The sequence below is a fragment of the Oncorhynchus nerka genome, linkage group LG7, assembly GCF_034236695.1.
Source record: "Oncorhynchus nerka isolate Pitt River linkage group LG7, Oner_Uvic_2.0, whole genome shotgun sequence".
Lineage (NCBI taxonomy): Eukaryota > Metazoa > Chordata > Actinopteri > Salmoniformes > Salmonidae > Oncorhynchus > Oncorhynchus nerka.
The window spans coordinates 13456782-13477963 of record NC_088402.1 but is presented as its reverse complement, the minus strand read 5'-3'; the positions used below and the strand labels follow the sequence as shown (position 1 = coordinate 13477963).

Here is a 21182-nt window from a genome sequence, read left to right as displayed (position 1 = left end):
TGCCTTTGAACGGGGTATGGTAGTAGGTGCCAGGCGCACCGGTCTGTGTCAATAACTGCAACGCTGCTGGGTTTTCCATGCTCAACAGTTTCCCGTATGTGTCAAGAATGGTCCACCACCCAAAGGACATCCAGCCAACTTGACACAACTATGGGAAGCATTGGAGTCATCCCTGTGGAATGCTTACGAAACCTTGTAGAGTCCATGACCTAACAAAAGCCTGCATCAAGCACTAAATGAAATCATCTCTGACTTTATTTTGGATAATATACAGTATCTCTCTTTCTCAATGGGTGTTCTTTTCTCTGTCACTCTCTCTCCCCCACACCCCTCTCTGTTGCTGTATCCATTCATGACTCTGTTGAAAATGATATGTGTCAACCTGTGATATTCACCTCCTGACTGACATTGCACAACTCAGAGGTTCTGTGCTCAGTAGTTTAATCCCTGACTGTGTCTGCAGAGATCAGAGGGTGGATGTAGACTCCATCCAGAAACAAACTCAATGTAATAAACACTTCCCTTATCCCCTATGCACTAGGGCACTTCCATTAGCCCCTACGCATTAGGGCACTTCCCTTAGCCCCTATGCACTAGGGCACTTCCCTTATCTCCTATGCCCTAGGGCACTTCCCTTATCCCCTATGCACTAGGGCACTTCCCTTAGCCCCTATGCACTAGGGCACTTCCCTTGGCCCCTATGCACTAGAACACTTCCCTTAGCCCCTATGCACTAGAACACTTCCCTTAGCCCCTATGCACTAGAACACTTCCCTTAGCCCCTATGCACTAGAACGGGCGGCAGGGTAGCCTAGTGGTTAGAGCGTTGGACTAGTAACCGCAAGGTTGCAAGTTCAAACCCCCGAGCTGACACTGTCGTTCTGCCCCTGAACAGGCAGTTAACCCACTGTTCCCAGGCCGTCATTGAAAATAAGAATTTGTTCTTAACTGACTTGCCTGGTTAAATAAAGGTAAAATAAAAATAAAAATAAATAAACACTTCCCTATGCACTAGAACACTTCCCTTATCCCCTATGCACTAGAACACTTCCCTTATCCCCTATGCACTAGAACACTTCCCTTATCCCCTATGCACTAGAGCACTTCCCTTAGCCCCTATGCACTAGAACACTTCCCCTATGCACTAGAACACTTCCCTTATCCCCTATGCACTAGAACACTTCCCTTATCCCCTATGCACTAGAGCACTTCCCTTAGCCCCTATGCACTAGAACACTTCCCTTAACCCTAATAATAGTACTATAGTAAACTAGTAGTAGTAGTAGTAGTAGTAGTAGTAGTAGTAGTAGTAGTAGTAGTAGTAGTAGTAGTAGTAGTAGTAGTAGTAGTAGTGTAGTAGTGTAGTAGTGTGGTAGTAGTAGTACTGTAGTGTGGGGTATAGTAGTAGTGTAGTAGTAGTAGTAGTGTTGTAGTAGTGTAGTAGTAGTAGTGTAGTAGTAGTAGTGTAGCAGTAGTAGTGCAGTAGTAGTAGTGCAGTAGTAGAATAATAGTAGTAGTGTAGTAGTAGTCGTGTAGAAGTAGTAGTAATAGTGCAGTAGTAGTAATAGTAGTAGTACAGTAGTAGTAATAGTGCAGTAGAAGTAGTAGTAATAGTGCAGTAGTAGTAATAGTGCAGTAGAAGTAATAGTGCAGTAGTAGTAATAGTGCAGTAGTAGTAATAGTGCAGTAGAAGTAGTAGTAATAGTGCAGTAGTAGTAATAGTGCAGTAGAAGTAGTAGCAGTAGATGGCAGCAGTAGTAGTCTAATAGTAGTAGTGCAGTAGTAGTCTAATAGTAGTAGTGCAGTAGTAGTCTAATAGTAGTAGTGCAGTAGTAGTCTAATAGTAGAAGTACAGTAGTAGTAATAGTGCAGTAGAAGTAGTAGCAGTAGAGCAGTAGTAGTCTAATAGTAGTAGTGCTGTAGTAGTAGTAGTAGTGCAGTAGTAGTAGTAGTAGTAGTAGTGGTAGCAGCAGTAGGATTAGTGCAGTAGTAGTCTACTAGTAGTAGTGCTGTAGTAGTAGTAGTAGTGCAGTAGTAGTAGTAGTAGTAGTAGTAGTAGTAGTAGTGCAGTAGTAGTAATAGTAGTAGTGCAGTTGTAGTAATAGTGTAGTAGTAGTAGTAGTAGTCTAATAGTAGTAGTGCAGTAGTAGTAGTAGTAGTGCAGTAGTAGTAGTGCAGTAGTAGTAATAGTAGTAGTGCAGTAGTAGTAGTAGTAGTGGTGTAGTAGTAGTAGTAGTAGTAGTTGTTGTTGTGCAGTAGTAGTAGTGTAGTAGTGCAGTAGTAGTAGTGCAGTAGAAGTAATAGTAGTATTAGTGTAGTAGTAGTAGTAGTAGTAGTGCAGTAGTAGTAATAGTGTAGTAGTAGTAGTAGTAGTAGTATTAGTAATAGTGTAGTAGTAGTAGAAGTAGTAATAGTAGTAGTAGTAGTAATGGTGTAGTAGTAGTAGTAGTAGTTGTGCAGTAGTAGTGCAGTAGTAGTAGTGTAGTAGTGCAGTAGTAGTAGTGTAGTAGTGCAGTAGTAGTAGTGCAGTAGAAGTAATAGTAGTAGTAATAGTGTAGTAGTAGTAGTAGTAGTAGTAGTAGTAGTAGTAGTAGTAGTAATAGTAGTAATGGTGTAGTAGTAGTAGTAGTAGTAGTAGTAATAGTGTAGTAGTAGTAGTAATAGTAGTAATGGTGTAGTGGTAGTAGTAATAGTAGTAGTAGTAGTGCAGCGGTAGTCTAATAGTAGTAGTAATAGTGTTGTAGTAGTAGTAGTAGTAGTAGTAGTGGTAGTAGTGCAGTAGTAGTAGTAGTAGTATTAGTGCAGTAGTAGTAGTAGTAGTAGTAGTAGTGCAGCAGTAGTCTAATAGTAGTAGTGCAGTAGTAGTAATAGTGTAGTAGTAGTAGTAGTAGTAGTGCAGCAGTAGTAATAGTGTAGTAGTAGTAGTAGTGCAGTAGTAGTCTAATAGTAGTAGTGCAGTAGTAGTCGGGGTGTGTGGCCCTTGATGATGCTGCAGGTCCTTCCTCAGGCACCGTTTCGAGTAGATGTCCTGGACGGGTGGGCGCACGGTCCCAGTGATGTACTGGACCGTCTTCAGTACGCACTGGAGGGCCATGCGGTCGTGCGTGGAGCAATTCCTGTACCAGGCCTCGATGCAACCGGTCAGGACGCTCGCTATAGAGCAGCGGTAGTATTTGGAGAGGACCCGGGGCGGCATGCCGAATTTCTTCAGCCGTCTTATGAAGTAGACACGCTGTGGCGTCCTCTTGACAAGAGTGGTGGGGTTGTTGGTCCATGTCAAGTCTTCGGTGATGTGGACGCTGAGGAACTGACTCTCTCTACTGCAGTCCCGGTGATGTGGATCAGGGAGTGTTCCCTCCTCTGCTTCCTGAAGTCAACAATCAACTCCTTTGTTTTGCTGACGTTGATGCAGATGTTGTTGTCAAGACACCACAATGCCTGTTCACTTACCTCCTCCCTATTGGCTGACCCGTCATTGTTGGTTATCAGGCCTACAATCGTGGTGTCGTTTCAGAGTAAGAGTGCTGATCAAGGATCAGTTTTGCCTTTTAGATCACAATAAATACAATATCAGCAGCTACTCTGAAAGTCTTTATGACAACTGCTAGAGATGAAGCATTTAATCATTTTACTAGGACGGGAAAATAACCATACATGACTTTGACCAACCCAGTGGGGGAGGGACATCTGCTGGTCAAAGAGAGAGACTGCAGCTCTGCACCCCCCCCAACAGCAGAACTGACCCCAAGAGAGGATGGTGTGTGTGTGTGTGTGTGTGTGCGTGCGTGTGTGCACGTGTGCGCGTGTGCGTGTGTGTGTGTGTGTGTGTGTGTGTGTGTGTGTGTGTGTGCGCGTGTGTGTGTGTGTGTGTGTGTGTGTGTGTGTGTGTTTTTTCCTCTAGTCTCTTTCCCTCTCACTCTCCTCCCAAACGATCAGGCTCTGGTTGTGGGGGATGGGGTGTAGAGTGCAGCTCAGGGTTGTGAGGTGCTGATAACAGGATAGGACTAGAGACCGGTCGTCGGAGGTAGCAGCAGGTGGGTTCGATGCTACTGGAGGGTCCCCCAGTGCAGGGACAGGCAGAGAGTCAGAGGCAGACAGGGCCTCTGCCACTGCTTGAGGGAGACTGACAGTATTGTAGAGACAGAGATGTTGCTCTCTTCCACTGCTTGAGGGAGCCTGACAGTATTGTAGAGACAGAGATGTTGCTATCTGCCACTGCTTGAGGGAGACTGACAGTATTGTAGAGACAGAGATGTTGCTCTCTGCCACTGCTTGAGGGAGACTGACAGTATTGTAGAGACAGAGATGTTGCTCTCTTCCACTGCTTGAGGGAGACTGACAGTATTGTAGAGACAGAGATGTTGCTCTCTGCCACTGCTTGAGGGAGACTGACAGTATTGTAGAGACAGAGATGTTGCTATCTGCCACTGCTTGAGGGAGACTGACAGTATTGTAGAGACAGAGATGTTGCTATCTGCCACTGCTTGAGGGAGACTGACAGTATTGTAGAGACAGAGATGTTGCTCTCTTCCACTGCTTGAGGGAGACTGACAGTATTGTAGAGACAGAGATGTTGCTCTCTTCCACTGCTTGAGGGAGCCTGACAGTATTGTAGAGACAGAGATGTTGCTATCTGCCACTGCTTGAGGGAGACTGACAGTATTGTAGAGACAGAGATGTTGCTCTCTGCCACTGCTTGAGGGAGACTGGCAGTATTGTAGAGACAGAGATGTTGCTCTCTGCCATTGCTTGAGGGAGCCTGACAGTATTGTAGAGACAGAGATGTTGCTATCTTCCACTGCTTGAGGGAGACTGACAGTATTGTAGAGACAGAGATGTTGCTCTCTTCCACTGCTTGAGGGAGACTGGCAGTATTGTAGAGACAGAGATGTTGCTCTCTGCCACTGCTTGAGGGAGACTGACAGTATTGTAGAGACAGAGATGTTGCTCTCTGCCACTGCTTGAGGGAGACTGACAGTATTGTAGAGACAGAGATGTTGCTCTCTGCCACTGCTTGAGGGAGACTGACAGTATTGTAGAGACAGAGATGTTGCTATCTTCCACTGCTTGAGGGAGACTGACAGTATTGTAGAGACAGAGATGTTGCTCTCTGCCACTGCTTGAGGGAGACTGACAGTATTGTAGAGACAGAGATGTTGCTCTCTTCCACTGCTTGAGGGAGACTGACAGTATTGTAGAGACAGAGATGTTGCTCTCTGCCACTGCTTGAGGGAGACTGACAGTATTGTAGAGACAGAGATGTTGCTCTCTTCCACTGCTTGAGGGAGCCTGGCAGTATTGTCAGTGGGAGTGCCAATGGGAGTGCCATTGGCCATTGGCGTCGGCTAATGGGGATCCAAATATAAATCAGTCATGGGTTTAACAATAGTGGAAACGCCCTCTAACCAATGCTTACACCAATCGAATGCTTTTAACTTAATGATCGTACACTTTTTTTCCCAATTTTCTCCTAAAATGTCATACCCAAATCTAACTTCCTGTAGCTCAGGACCTAAAGCAAGGATTTGCATATTCTTCATACCATTTGAAAGGAAACACTTGGAAGTTTGTGGAAATGTGAGGTGAAATTAATGTGGGAGAATATAACACACTAGATCTGGTAAAAGATCTTTGAAATGCAAGAGAAAGGCCATACTTTCAGATAGGAGTCTAAGTGTAATTTCGGCCACCAGATGGCAGCAGTGTGTGCGCAAAAGTTTCAGACTGATCCAGTGAAGAATTACATTACTACACAATATTTTGTATCAAGTCTGCCAGGAGTTTGCCCAAATGTGCCAATATGGTCAATTGATACATTGTCAAGTACATAACTATAGAGAACATACAAACATGCTATGGTAAAATATATTTGCACATTTAGATGGCGGCGTGGGTGTGGAGCCAGAGACAGCAGGGGGGTCAAACTGTACATCCTAGTTCCTACATTTGAACATAAATATAGATTTTTATCAAACACAACTATGCTACATTTTATCTCTGGGACCCTCAGGATGACAAATCAGAGCAAGATTCCTGGATGTACGTACATTATTTACCTTCAGAGGTGAATGTATCAAACCAGTTGCCGTGATAAAAGTGTTATGTTATTGAGCACTCTTACTCAAACAATAGCATGGTATTTTTTCACTGTAATAGCTACTGTTAAATGGACACTGCAGTTAGATTAACAAGAATTTAAGTTTTCTGCCCATATAAGAGATTTCTATGTCCCGGAAAGTTGGCTGTTGTTTACGACGTCATTCTAGTCACATTAGCGTGCGTTAGCAACAACTGTCCCGGTTTAGGGACACCGATCCAACAACCGTCCTGGTTTAGGGACACCGATCCAACAACCGTCCCGGTTTAGGGACACCGATCCAACACCCGTCCCGGTTTAGGGACACCGATCCAACAACCGTCCCGGTTTAGGGACACCGATCCAACAACCGTCACGGTTTAGGGACACCGATCCAACAACCGTCCCGGTTTAGGGACACCGATCCAACAACCGTCCCGGTTTAGGGACACCGATCCAACAACCGTCCCGGTTTAGGGACACCGATCCAACAACCGTCCCGGTTTAGGGACACCGATCCAACAACCGTCCCGGTTTAGGGACACCGATCCAACAACCGTCCCGGTTTAGGGACACCGATCCAACAACCGTCCCGGTTTAGGGACACCGATCCAACAACCGTCCCGGTTTAGGGACACCGATCCAACAACCGTCCCGGTTTAGGGACACCGATCCCGTAGAGGTTCAATCCATGACAGGGAGTGTGCTAGTGTATACTTTGGGAGATGTGTGATGAATCAGGATGCAGCTTTTGTGCACCTAGTGCACAGTTGTCGTGAGACCTAAACCAGCCACTACCCAGGGTGCACTCTGACATCTTTTAGAGACACAGAGTTTGGAGGGTGAAACACTCAAATACACTTACATAAACCAGACATGGGCTGTGTGTGTATGTGTAAAAATTTGACCAACTGGGAACATTTTGTTAGTCATGAGATCAAATGCTGTTTCTAGGGGGGTTAGGTTTAGAATTATGTTAAGGGTTAGGGGTAGGTTTAGGGTTAGGATTATCGTTAGGTTAAGGGTAAGGGGACAGGTTAGGGTTTAGCATTAGGGGTTAGGGAAAATAGGATTTGAATGGGACTGAATTGTGTCCTAACAAGGTTAGCTGTACAAGACTGTGTGTGTGTGTGTGTGTGTGTGTGTGTGTGTGTGTGTGTGTGTGTGTGTAGTGTAATCTGAGTGGATGAAAGGGGCCAATTATGTGAGATTAAGACTCTGGATAACAGACATGACATCTCAATTATACAACACACTTACTGACTTCAGCCCATTCACTTAGACCCCCTGTATATATGTGTGTGTGTGAGAGAGAGAGAGAGAGAGAGAGAGAGAGAGAGAGAGAGAGCGAACGAGAGAGAATGAGAGAGAATGAGACAGAGACCTGTGTGTGGAATGTACATTTCATAGATTCGTGACACTGTCAGGTGACTTCAGTTTAGAAAAATGCACACATTCACACACACACCCTGATGGTGTAACCTAATGGCCCTTTGTTTACATATGGAAATTGGAGCCACATGCAGGTTGGTCTAGCCTCCAGTCTGTCCTTTCCACCATTTTGTTTCTGAATGCCACAGAAAATACTCTTTAATACAACAATTATATGCTTGGCCCTCATTTGTCAACATTGATATGTAGCTTAAATGTGTTATTATTATCAATGTATCTAATTAGAATTAAAAAACGGGGATAATGTACATACAATGTATTACATGTTTAGCAAGGTGTTATGACTCCTCTATGTCTGACTGCTGACAGACTGACTAGTGGATATTATGCAATGATATTCCTCTGCGAGTCCCTCCCACACAAACACACAGTCAGTCACACACTCATAGTACAAGGGAAGAGGAGGAGGAGGAGGACGTGGGTTGAGAAGCGTCGCGTGCTGCTGCGGCTATAGGTCATTAAGGCGCGCGGTTTGTTCGTTGCTGAACAGACGCAGATCGGTGTGTGAATGAGAGTTCTAGGCGGAGAGAGAGAGAGACGACAATGATCCGTAACTGGTGTGTCTGCGTGTGAGAGGAGAGAAGAGGAGCGGGAGTTGGAGAGACAGCGAGAGACAGACATGGAGGACTCGGAGCCTGGTGGGGAAGACGGTATGGTCAGCGGCTGGCGGTGGAATAACCGGAACACCGGAGCTCGAGACCAGGTTCAGCTCAGGCAGAAGATCCGGGATTTACCAGGACTGTTGAAACATGGACTGCACCTACGGAAGAAAAGCGTGAGTACCGCCATATACATATAGAAACATTTTTCTTCCGTGTGTGTGTGTTGTGGTTGGTCGTTAAGCGTTAGTCGCGTTACCTCTCTGACCCCCTCTCTCTCTGTCACCTCATTGTCACGATTCACCTGGATGTGCTGTTGTTTCACACGAACAAACTGTAGCAACGGCAGGCAGTGTGTGTGTGTGTGTGTGCGTGAGTGTGTGTGTTCGTTTCAGGCTCCCGCCACCGGCTGTTGTACATCCATAATGTGTTTTAAGCTGCCAGACCCACACACACACACACACACACACACACACGCACACACGCACACACACGCACACACACACACAGAGCTGTCTTGGTCCAGACTTGATTCAGTTAATTATGTTACTTGCCCATTCATGTACTCTAATGGGCCCTTGTTCTCAACAGTTGATATTGTAATGACCCTGGGTTACAATATGTTAACTGACAATGACAGTAATACTAACAGTGTCTTCTCAACTCTCCTCAAGTGTGTGTAGGTTGGTGTATAATGATGTGTGTTTGTTTACTGTGTTGAGGCATGAAGGTATAGTACCTCTGCTAGGACTCCCCCTGGGGGAGGGAAGGACGGACACACACACACACACACACACACACACACACACACACACACACACACACACACACACCCACCTAACCTACAAATATACACACCTAACCCACAAAGCAGTACAGAGCTGAGTGTCTGTTCAAGGTGTGAATGCAGGGTGAGTAGGAAAGGCTACAAAAGCGACTAAACAAGAGATCTGGTGTGTCCTGACATGTTCGGGAATCTAATGAATAGTACTATAACACAAGCTTCATCATGCGTGTTTTAACTGAGGTATTGTCAGACAGTAGCTGTCGTAAAAAGATAGCAGTAGAAGTGTGTCGACTCAAATTAGTTTTTGTACTAAAGGGCCATGGCTGGGCCATGCAAGTGGGTGTGTCAAATACAAAAAATCTCATCAAATTTGATTGGTCACATGCGCCACATTATGTGTAGAGTTCACAGTGAAATGCTTACTTACGAGCCCTTTCCCAACAGTACAGAGTTAAAAAGTAAGAACATTAGCAAATCAAAATAGAAAATAGTAACACAATAAATAACGAGGCTATTTACAGTAGAGTACCGGTACTGAGTCAATGTGCAGGGGTACCGGTACTGAGTCAATGTGCAGGGGTACCGGTACTGAGTCAATGTGCAGGGGTACCGGTACTGAGTCAATGTGCAGGGGTACCGGTACTGAGTCAATGTGCAGGGGTACCGGTACTGAGTCAATGTGCAGGGGTACCGGTACTGAGTCAATGTGCAGGGGTACCGGTACTGAGTCAATGTGCAGGGGTACCGGTACTGAGTCAATGTGCAGGGGTACCGGTACTGAGTCAATGTGCAGGGGTACCGGTACTGAGTCAATGTGCAGGGGTACCGGTACTGAGTCAATGTGCAGGGGTACCGGTACTGAGTCAATGTGCAGGGGTACCGATACTGAGTCAATGTGCAGGGGTACCGGTAATGAGTCAATGTGCAGGGGTACCGGTAATGAGTCAATGTCCAGGGGTACCGGTAATGAGTCAATGTGCAGGGGTACCGATACTGAGTCAATGTGCAGGGGTACCGATACTGAGTCAATGTGCAGGGGTACCGGTACTGAGTCAATGTGCAGGGGTACCGGTAATGAGTCAATGTGCAGGGGTACCGATACTGAGTCAATGTGCAGGGGTACCGATACTGAGTCAATGTGCAGGGGTACCGATACTGAGTCAATGTGCAGGGGTACCGGTACTGAGTCAATGTGCAGGGGTACCGGTACTGAGTCAATGTGCAGGGGTACCGGTACTGAGTCAATGTGCAGGGGTACCGGTACTGAGTCAATGTGCAGGGGTACCGGTACTGAGTCAATGTGCAGGGGTACCGATACTGAGTCAATGTGCAGGGGTACCGGTACTGAGTCAATGTGCAGGGGTACCGGTAATGAGTCAATGTGCAGGGGTACCGGTACTGAGTCAATGTGCAGGGGTACCGGTAATGAGTCAATGTGCAGGGGTACCGGTACTGAGTCAATGTGCAGGGGTACCGGTAATGAGTCAATGTGCAGGGGTACCGGTACTGAGTCAATGTGGGGGGGTACGAGGTGGTGGAGGTTATATGTACATGTAGGTAGGGGTAAAAGTTAGAGGTCGACCGATTTTTCAACGTCGATACCGATTAATCGGCCGATTTTTATATGTATATATTTGTAATAATGACAATTACAACAATACTGAATTGTCATTAAAAGTGTCAAACACTTTTATTTTAACTTAATATAATACAGAAATAACAAATCTATTTAGTTGTAAATAAATAATGAAACATGTTCAATTTGGTTTAAATAATGCAAAAACAAAGTGTTGGAGAAGAAAGTAAAAGTGCAATATGTGCCATGTAAGAAAGCTAACGTTTAAGTTCCTTGCTCAGAACATGAGAACATATGAAAGCTGGTGGTTCCTTTTAACATGAGACTTCAATATTCCAAGGTAAGAGGTTTTAGGTTGTAGTTAATATAGTATTTATAGGACTATTTCTCTCTATACCATTTGTATTTGATATACCTTTGACTATTGGATGTTCTTATAGGCACTTTAGTATTGCCAGTGTAACAGTATAGCTTCCGTCCCTCTCCTCGCCCCTACCTGGGCTCGAACCAGGAACACATCGACGGCCACCATCGTTACCCATCGCTCCACAAAATCCGCGGCCCTTGCAGGGTAAGGGGAACAACTACTCCAAGTCTCAAAGCGAGTGACGTTTGAAACGCTATTAGCGCGCACCCCGCTAACTAGCTAGCCATTTCACATCGGTTACACCAGCCTAATCTCTGGAGTTGATAGGCTTGAAGTCATAAACAGCTCAATGCTTGAAGCATTGCGAAGAGCTGCTGGCAAAACGCACGAAAGTGCTGTTTGAATGAATGCTTACGAGCCTGCTGCTGCCTACCACCGCTCAGTCAGACTGCTCTATCAAATATCAAATCATAGACTTAATTATAACATAATAACACACAGAAATACATGCCTTTGGTCATTAATATGGTCGAATCCGTAAACTATCATTTCGAAAACAAAACATTTATTATTTCAGTGAAATACGGAACCGTTTGGTATTTCATCTAACGGGTGGCATCCCTAAGTCTAAATATTCCTGTTACATTGTACAACCTTCAATGTTATGTCATAATTTCGTAAAATTGTGGCAAATTAGTTCGCAATGAGCCAGGCTGCCCAAACTGTTGCATATACCCTGACTCTGCGTGCAATGAATGCAAGAGAAGTGACACAATTTCACCTGGTTAATATTGCCTGCTAACCTGGATTTCTTTTAGCTAAATATGCAATTTTAAAAATATATACTTCTGTGTATTGATTTTAAGAAAGGCATTGGTGTTTATGGTTAGGTACAGTCGTGCAAAGATTGTGCTTTTTTCGCAAATGCGCTTTTGTTTAATCATCCCCCTGCGTTGCATCGAGTATATGCAGGACACGTTAGATAAACTAGTAATATCATCAACCATGTGTAGTTAACTATTGATTATGATTGATTGATTGATTGTTTTTTATAAGATAAGTTTAATGCTAGCTAGCAACTTACCTTGGCTTCTACTGCATTCGCGTAACAGGCAGTCTCCTCGTGGAGTGCAACGAGAGGCAGGTGGTTAGAGCGTTGGACTAGTTAACTGTAAGGTTGCAAGATTGGATCCCCAGAGCTGACAAGGTCAAAATCTGTCGTTCTGCCCCTGAACAAGGTAGTTAACCCACCGTTCCTAAGCCGTCATTGAAAATAAGAATGTGTTCTTAACTGACTTGCCTAGTTAAATAAAGGTATAAAACAAACAAAAACACACAAAAAAAAACATTTTAAAAAATCGGCCATTCCGATTAATCAGTCGACCTCTACTACAGTATAACGAAAAATATGACGTGACTCTCCACCAATAATACATCTAGAGGATTGGAGGATTCTAAATTAAAACCAAAAGCCGCCTCATGGGTCTCCCGGTGGCGGCCGGCACGGGTATTGAACCTGCATCTGTAGCAACGCATTTTGCACTGCGCCACTCGGGAGGCCCCACCCACAAAGTATCAAAATACAGAGAGGCGTTGGTAAAGGTATATTGTCCTGCTAATAGCCCATAATGGGCTATTATAATACTGTACGTGGTGTCCAGGTCAGGATAACCAAAACATTTCTTTATTAAAAACTATTTTAAAAAAATAATGTTGGTAATTATTTATTTTGATCCAAAGCCATGAATGAGCGAGTCACTCAGCTTTATGTAGGTGCTGGCTATATGACTGCGCCATCATCTTGATAATATATAACAATATTTTGGAGGTTATTTCGTTTAAAAAAAACGAAAGTGAGTGATTGTAATCTGAATGAAGGCCAAAATAATATTTGTAAAGGCCAAAACATTTATTTCTGTTTTTAGAGGGAGAGGAATGCTGGGCCAATTGTGCGCCGCCCTGTGGGACTCCCAATCACGGTCGGATGTGATACATAATAATAATAATACTTTTTTGTTGTATTATTTGTTTTGTCTTTTCTGGTGGATTAAACTGAAATTTCAACCAATCACGGCCGGTTGTGATACAGCCAACCTAACTAAGAAATACATTTGACGATAGAATTCTCCCTCTACTCTCCTTCTAGGCAAGTCTATTGTCCAGCTACCTGCTAATAACCATAATGGCGCTGTACAACGTGACCATGTGTGTTTGAAAGAGTATTTTCCAGTCAGTAACAATTTGTTCATCAAGATATAGCAGCAATCTACCGCACCAAGCAAAGTGAGAAGATTAAGACATTGAAGCTGCCCAGCATCACCCGTTGGGATGGTGTTGTCATCATGTTTGACAGTCTTCTGGAGGAGAAGAACCTCTCCAAGAAATGGCCATGTCACAGTCTGCCGATATGGACAGCCCCATCAAGAGGATCCTCCTGGATAATATTTTGGGAGAGAGTGGTAAGCAGCCTGAAACTCCTGAAACCTATAGCAGTAGCCATTGCACGTAATGAGGGAGACAATGCCATCCTGTCTGATGTTCAGACTCTGCTTGCAGATGTAAGAGAAGAAATCTGTACTGCCCTGCCCACTTCACTGTTGCTCCAAGCAGAGGAAACTGCAGTTCTGAAATACATCAAAAAGAGTGAAGACTTCTGCCTGAAGCCCATACATGCCGCAGCGTACATGTTGGACCCCAAGTATGCTGGCAAGAGCATCCTGTCTGGTGCAGAGATCAACAAGGGCTATGGTGTCATCAATACCATGTCTCGCCACTTTGGCCTGGATGAGGGCAAGGTTCTTGGCAGTCTGGCGAAGTACACTTCCAAGCAAGGGCTTTGGGATGGAGATGCAATATGGCAGTTGTTCCAACATATCTCACCAGCCACCTGGTGGAAGGGACTTTGTGGATCTGAGGCTCTTTCCCCTGTTGCCTACATCATCCTCCAAATTCCACCAACATCAGCCACCTCAGAGCGCAACTGGTCCTTGTTTGGGAACACACAAACACACCAAAGCACGCAACAGGCCGACCAATACAAGGGTTGAAAATTTGGTGGCCATCTGGGCAAATTTGAGGCTTTTTGAGCCTGACAATGAGCCATCCTCAACAAGGTTGGAGAGTGACAGTGAAGATGAGGCCTCAGAGTCTGATGTTCAAGAGGTGGACATTTAGGAGTTCCAGGGTAAAGACATGAAAGCCTGAGAGGAAGACAACCAAAGCTTTAGTTTCTAGACTATCATTTTACAGATGCATGTTGAACACGTTTTTGGGAGATGTGATGGAACATTGGGGATCATTCAATATTCCCTTTCTTTCGTTGTTCAGTGAAATCATCCCATGGCAACTAATTTAATTAAAGTTAAATTCGTAACTAAATGTTTGTTTTTATTTCTATTGGAAGGATTTCATCATTTGCAATTATGTCTACTTATGATAAGGCAAAAGGTTTATGTTTCTGTCTTCATATGATATGGAAATTATATCCAATGCAAAAATCATCTACATTTAAATGGTATTTATATTAATTTGCAAATATTTCCGTTAATTCCCATATATTCCTGTTAATTCCCATATATTCCCGTTAATTCCCACGAAAAATGTTCACCTCTGAATATTTCCCAAAATGTGCAACCCTAATAGAAACGGTAAATAAATTAAGAATTAAAAGTGACTCCAACACACAAATGCTGCATACACATTTTAAGAATCGAGCAAAACTAAATCCAGCAAAACTTGGCAACCGTGCGTTTTTTCGGTGCGGCCCGTTGTCCAGCCCTTTGTCCACTGATCCCCACGGATGGTTGTTGGCATGGTTGTGTACTCTGCAAAAACACATTCACTTTTTTAGTACAAAATCACTTAAAACATTTTTATTTTATTTAATCTTTATTTAATTATCCATTTTATTACACGGTATGCCTACACATTGATAGGCTATATACATTTTATTACACGGTATGCCTACACATTGATAGGCTATATACATTTTATTACACGGTATGCCTACACATTGATAGGCTATATACATTTTATTACACGGTATGCCTACACATTGATAGGCTATATACATTTTATTACACGGTATGCCTACACATTGATAGGCTATATACATTTTATTACACGGTATGCCTACACATTGATAGGCTATATACATTTTATTACACGGTATGCCTACACATTGATAGGCTATATACATTTTATTACACGGTATGCCTACACATTGATAGGCTATATACATTTTATTACACGGTATGCCTACACATTGATAGGCTATATACATTTTATTACACGGTATGCCTACACATTGATAGGCTATATCCATTTTATTACACGGTATGCCTACACATTGATAGGCTATATCCATTTTATTACACGGTATGCCTACACATTGATAGGCTATATCCATTTTATTACACGGTATGCCTACACATTGATAGGCTATATACATTTTATTACACGGTATGCCTACACATTGATAGGCTATATACATTTTATTACACGGTATGCCTACACATTGATAGGCTATATACATTTTATTACACGGTATGCCTACACATTGATAGGCTATATACATTTTATTACACGGTATGCCTACACATTGATAGGCTATATACATTTTATTACACGGTATGCCTACACATTGATAGGCTATATACATTTTATTACACGGTATGCCTACACATTGATAGGCTATATACATTTTATTACACGGTATGCCTACACATTGATAGGCTATATACATTTTATTACACGGTATGCCTACACATTGATAGGCTATATACATTTTATTACACGGTATGCCTACACATTGATAGGCTATATACATTTTATTACACGGTATGCCTACACATTGATAGGCTATATACATTTTATTACACGGTATGCCTACACATTGATAGGCTATATACATTTTATTACACGGTATGCCTACACATTGATAGGCTATATACATTTATTACACGGTATGCCTACACATTGATAGGCTATATACATTTTATTACACGGTATGCCTACACATTGATAGGCTATATACATTTTATTACACGGTATGCCTACACATTGATAGGCTATATACATTTTATTACACGGTATGCCTACACATTGATAGGCTATATACATTTTATTACACGGTATGCCTACACATTGATAGGCTATATACATTTTATTACACGGTATGCCTACACATTGATAGGCTATATACATTTTATTACACGGTATGCCTACACATTGATAGGCTATATACATTTTATTACACGGTATGCCTACACATTGATAGGCTATATACATTTTATTACACGGTATGCCTACACATTGATAGGCTATATACATTTTATTACACGGTATGCCTACACATTGATAGGCTATATACATTTTATTACGGTATGCCTACACATTGATAGGCTATATACATTTTATTACACGTATGCCTACACATTGATAGGCTATATACATTTTATTACACGGTATGCCTACACATTGATAGGCTATATACATTTTATTACACGGTATGCCTACACATTGATAGGCTATATACATTTTATTACACGGTATGCCTACACATTGATAGGCTATATACATTTTATTACACGGTATGCCTACACATTGATAGGCTATATACATTTTATTACACGGTATGCCTACACATTGATAGGCTATATACATTTTATTACACGGTATGCCTACACATTGATAGGCTATATACATTTTATTACACGGTATGCCTACACATTGATAGGCTATATACATTTTATTACACGGTATGCCTACACATTGATAGGCTATATACATTTTATTACACGGTATGCCTACACATTGATAGGCTATATACATTTTATTACACGGTATGCCTACACATTGATAGGCTATATACATTTTATTACACGGTATGCCTACACATTGATAGGCTATATACATTTTATTACACGGTATGCCTACACATTGATAGGCTATATACATTTTATTACACGGTATGCCTACACATTGATAGGCTATATACATTTTATTACACGGTATGCCTACACATTGATAGGCTATATACATTTTATTACACGGTATGCCTACACATTGATAGGCTATATACATTTTATTACACGGTATGCCTACACATTGATAGGCTATATACATTTTATTACACGGTATGCCTACACATTGATAGGCTATATACATTTTATTACACGGTATGCCTACACATTGATAGGCTATATACATTTTATTACACGGTATGCCTACACATTGATAGGCTATATACATTTTATTACACGGTATGCCTACACATTGATAGGCTATATACATTTTATTACACGGTATGCCTACACATTGATAGGCTATATACATTTTATTACACGGTATGCCTACACATTGATAGGCTATATACATTTTATTACACGGTATGCCTACACATTGATAGGCTATATACATTTTATTACACGGTATGCCTACACATTGATAGGCTATATACATTTTATTACACGGTATGCCTACACATTGATAGGCTATATACATTTTATTACACGGTATGCCTACACATTGATAGGCTATATACATTTTATTACACGGTATGCCTACACATTGATAGGCTATATACATTTTATTACACGGTATGCCTACACATTGATAGGCTATATACATTTTATTACACGGTATGCCTACACATTGATAGGCTATATACATTTTATTACACGGTATGCCTACACATTGATAGGCTATATACATTTTATTACACGGTATGCCTACACATTGATAGACTATATACATTTTATTACACGGTATGCCTACACATTGATAGACTATATACATTTTTTTTAAAGAAAATGCACTGAAACGAAAATACCTTTAGTTTTGGTGATCCTCTCAGCTCCGGCTCATTTTCAGTCCTTTGTGGTTATGGTCCTAACCCTGGAACGGGTATGTTACGTGTGCTCCCTCTCCGGCCTCTAGGTCACCAGGCTGTTCATTAGGGCGCACGCCTGTCACCAGCGTTAGGCGCATAATGACATTCATCTGGACTCCATCACCTCCTTGATTACCTGCCCTATATACAGTTGAAGTCGGAAGTTTACATACACTTAGGTGGAGTCATTAAAACTAGTTTTTCAACCACTCCACAAATTTCTTGTTAACAAACTATAGTTTTGACAAGTCGGTTAGGACATCTACTTTGTGTATGACACAAGTAATTTTTCCAACAATTGTTTACAGACAGATTATTTCACTCTATCACAATTTCAGTGGGTCAGAAGTTTACATACACTAAGTTGACTGTGCCTTTAAACAGCTTGAAAAATTCCCGAAAATTATGTCATGGCTTTAGAAGCTTCTGATTGGCAAATTTACATTATTTGAGTCAATTGGAGGTGTACCTGTGGATGTATTTCAAGGCCTACCTTCAAACTCAGTGCCTCTTTGCTTGACATCATGGGAAAATCAAAAGAAATCAGGCCAAGACCTCAGCAAACAAATTGAAGACCTCCACTAGTCTGGTTCATCCTTGGGAACAATTTCCAAATGCCTGAAGGTACCACGTTCATCTGTACAATCAATAGTACACAAGTATAAACACCATGAGACCACTCAGCCATCATACCGCTCAGGAAGGAGACGCGTTCTGTCTCCTAGAGATGAACGTACTTTGGTGCAAAAAGTGCAAATCAATCCCAGAACAACAGCAAAGGACCTTGTGAAGATGCTGGAAGAAACAAGTACAAAAGTATCTATATCCACAGCAAAACGAGTCCTTTATCGACATAACCTAAAAGGCCACTCAGCAAGGAAGAAGCCAAAAACCGCCATAAAAAAAGCCTACGGTTTGCAACTGCACATGTGAACAAAGATTGTACATTTTGGAGAAATGTCCTCTGGTCTGATGAAAAAGAGAACTGTTTGGCCATAATGACCATCGTTATGTTTGGAGGAAAAAGGGGGAGGCTTGCATGCTGAAGAACACCATCCCAACCGTGAAGCTCGGGGGTGGCAGCATCATGTTGTGGGGGTGCTTTGCTGCAGGAGGGACTGGTGCACTTCACAAAATAGATGGAATCATGAGGCAAGAAAATGATGTGAATATATTGAAGCAACATCTCAAGACATCAGTCAGGAAGTTAAAGTTTGGTCGCAAATGGATCTTCCAAATGGACAATGACCCACAGCATACTTCCAAAGTTGTGACAAAATGGCTTAAGGACAAGAAAGTCAAGGTATTGGAGTGGCCATCACAAAACCCTGACCTCAATCCTATAGAACATTTGTGGGCAGAACTGAAAAAGCGTGTACGAGCAAGGAGGCCTACAAACTTGACTCAGTTACACCAGCTCTGTCAGAAGGAATGGGCCAAAATTCACCCAACTTATTGTGGGAAGCTTGTGGAAGGCCACCCTGAACTTTTGACCCAAGTTAAACAATTTAAAGGCAATGCTACCAAATACTAATTGAGTGTATGTAAACTTCTGACCCACTGTGAATGTGATGAAAGAAATAAAGCTGAAATAAATGATTCTCTCTACTATTATTCTGACATATCACATTCTTAAAATAAAGTGGTGATCCTAACTGACCTAAAACAGGGAATTTTGACTAGGATTAAATGTCAGGCTACGTGTTTGAAAACCTGTTTTCAAAATGCCACCAGCTGTCCATCACTACTGTAAATAAAAACACAGCATCTTGTTTACATATTGTTTACATTCTTTATTGTAACAACAATGTCACAAATAATTTGTATTTACCTTTCCAATTAATTTTAGAGTTTGGGATTTACAAATGTGTGCTTTTCATGTCATTTTTCGTTAAATCCAGTTAGAATTTAAGTAGAACTTTTGAGTGTTGCCTTTAATGAGGTCATAATGGTGTAATGCTTTAATATTTAATAATATCTGCCCTCTGAATTCATATCCAAGGGGCATTTTTCACGCCATTATTAGTGACATTGTTTTAGTTTGAACGTGCAGACTGGCACTAAGAACCACGGGAATGTTTCCCTAGTCAGCGCCATTATTAATGCAATGCCCCTTAAAGTGTTGCTCTGTGCTACCCGGTGTGGCGGGGTGGGGGTTCCCCCTTCCTCCTCCTCCTCCCTTCCCCATGGGCTAGGTCTGTCTTCTGTGCATGGCTCTGCGGCCCATCCCGTGCCCCCTACCCCCGTGCTTTGAACCTCGCACACCTACCACTATTTCAGTAGATACAGCTGGAGAACAGCAAGGCAATCCCATTGTGCGTCACTCGGGTGCCATGACCAATATTTTTTGTTCTGCTAATAACCGGGTTAATAATATATCTGTGAGAATATCCAAGGGGCTTTTATATCATTCTAAATTAATAATAATAATCCCTAGGTTTAAAAAAAAAACAATATTTTGGAGATGATTTTGTTTTATATTAATATAAAATGAGAAAAATGCCATTCTTGAACATGGGGTGAGACAATGTTACTAATTTGTAAATAAAGCCAGTTTGTTATTTAGAATTATTTATTTCTGTTTTTAGGGCGAGAGAAAACAAAAACCTGCAATAATCTCATGGGTCTCCCAGTCAAGGCCGGCACATCAGCCTCTATAGCAACACAACTTACACTGTGATGCAGTGTCTTAGACTGTTGCGCCACTAAGGCGCTGTACAACGTGACTGGTCAGGAGTAGTCTACAGTACTACAGAGACACAGTAGCGCCTTAGGACCCAAAAGCATAATCAGTGCTCTAACTCCCCCTTGCGCTCGGCTGGAGCAATGAAGTACTGTACTAAACCACAGGGTATTGTACTAAGTCCCACTGCATAATCGCTAAACTTTTAGTGGAGCAACCACTCTAGGTAGGGGTAAAAGTGACTTGGTAATCAGGATAGATAATAAACAGAGTAGCAGCAGTGTTAGTAGTTGAGGTAATATGTACATTTAGGTAGGGGTAAAAGTGACTTGGTAATCAGGATAGATAATAAACAGAGTAGCAGCACTGTTAGTAGTTGAGGTAATATGTACATTTAGGTAGGGGTAAAAGTGACTAGGCAACCAGTATAGATAATAAACAGAGTAGCAGCAGTGTTAGTAGTTGAGGTAATATGTACATTTAGGTAGGGGTAAAAGTGACTTGGTAATCAGGATAGATAATAAACAGAGTAGCAGCAGTGTTAGTAGTTGAGGTAATATGTACATTTAGGTAGGGGTAAAAGTGACTTGGTAATCAGGATAGATAATAAACAAGAGTAGCAGCAGTGTTAGTAGTTGAGGTAATATGTACATTTAGGTAGGGGTAAAAGTGACTAGGTAATCAGGATAGATAATAAACAGAGTAGCAGCAGCAGCAGCATATGTGAGGTGTGTAAAAGTGTGTGTGTGT

The 21182-nt window shown here is 42.1% G+C and overlaps 1 protein-coding gene across 1 annotated transcript in view; it reads left to right on the top strand.

Moving 5' to 3' along the window:
* The first annotated feature begins 7935 nt into the window (after positions 1-7935).
* The window catches only part of LOC115123372 (rap guanine nucleotide exchange factor 5-like), a 92742-nt gene continuing 79495 nt past the window's right edge, over positions 7936-21182 (top strand). Inside the window, exon 1 of the mRNA XM_065020237.1 lies at positions 7936-8303. Coding sequence (XP_064876309.1) covers positions 8148-8303 — 156 coding nt within the window. The 5' untranslated portion in view covers positions 7936-8147. The remainder of the gene's footprint in view (positions 8304-21182) is intronic.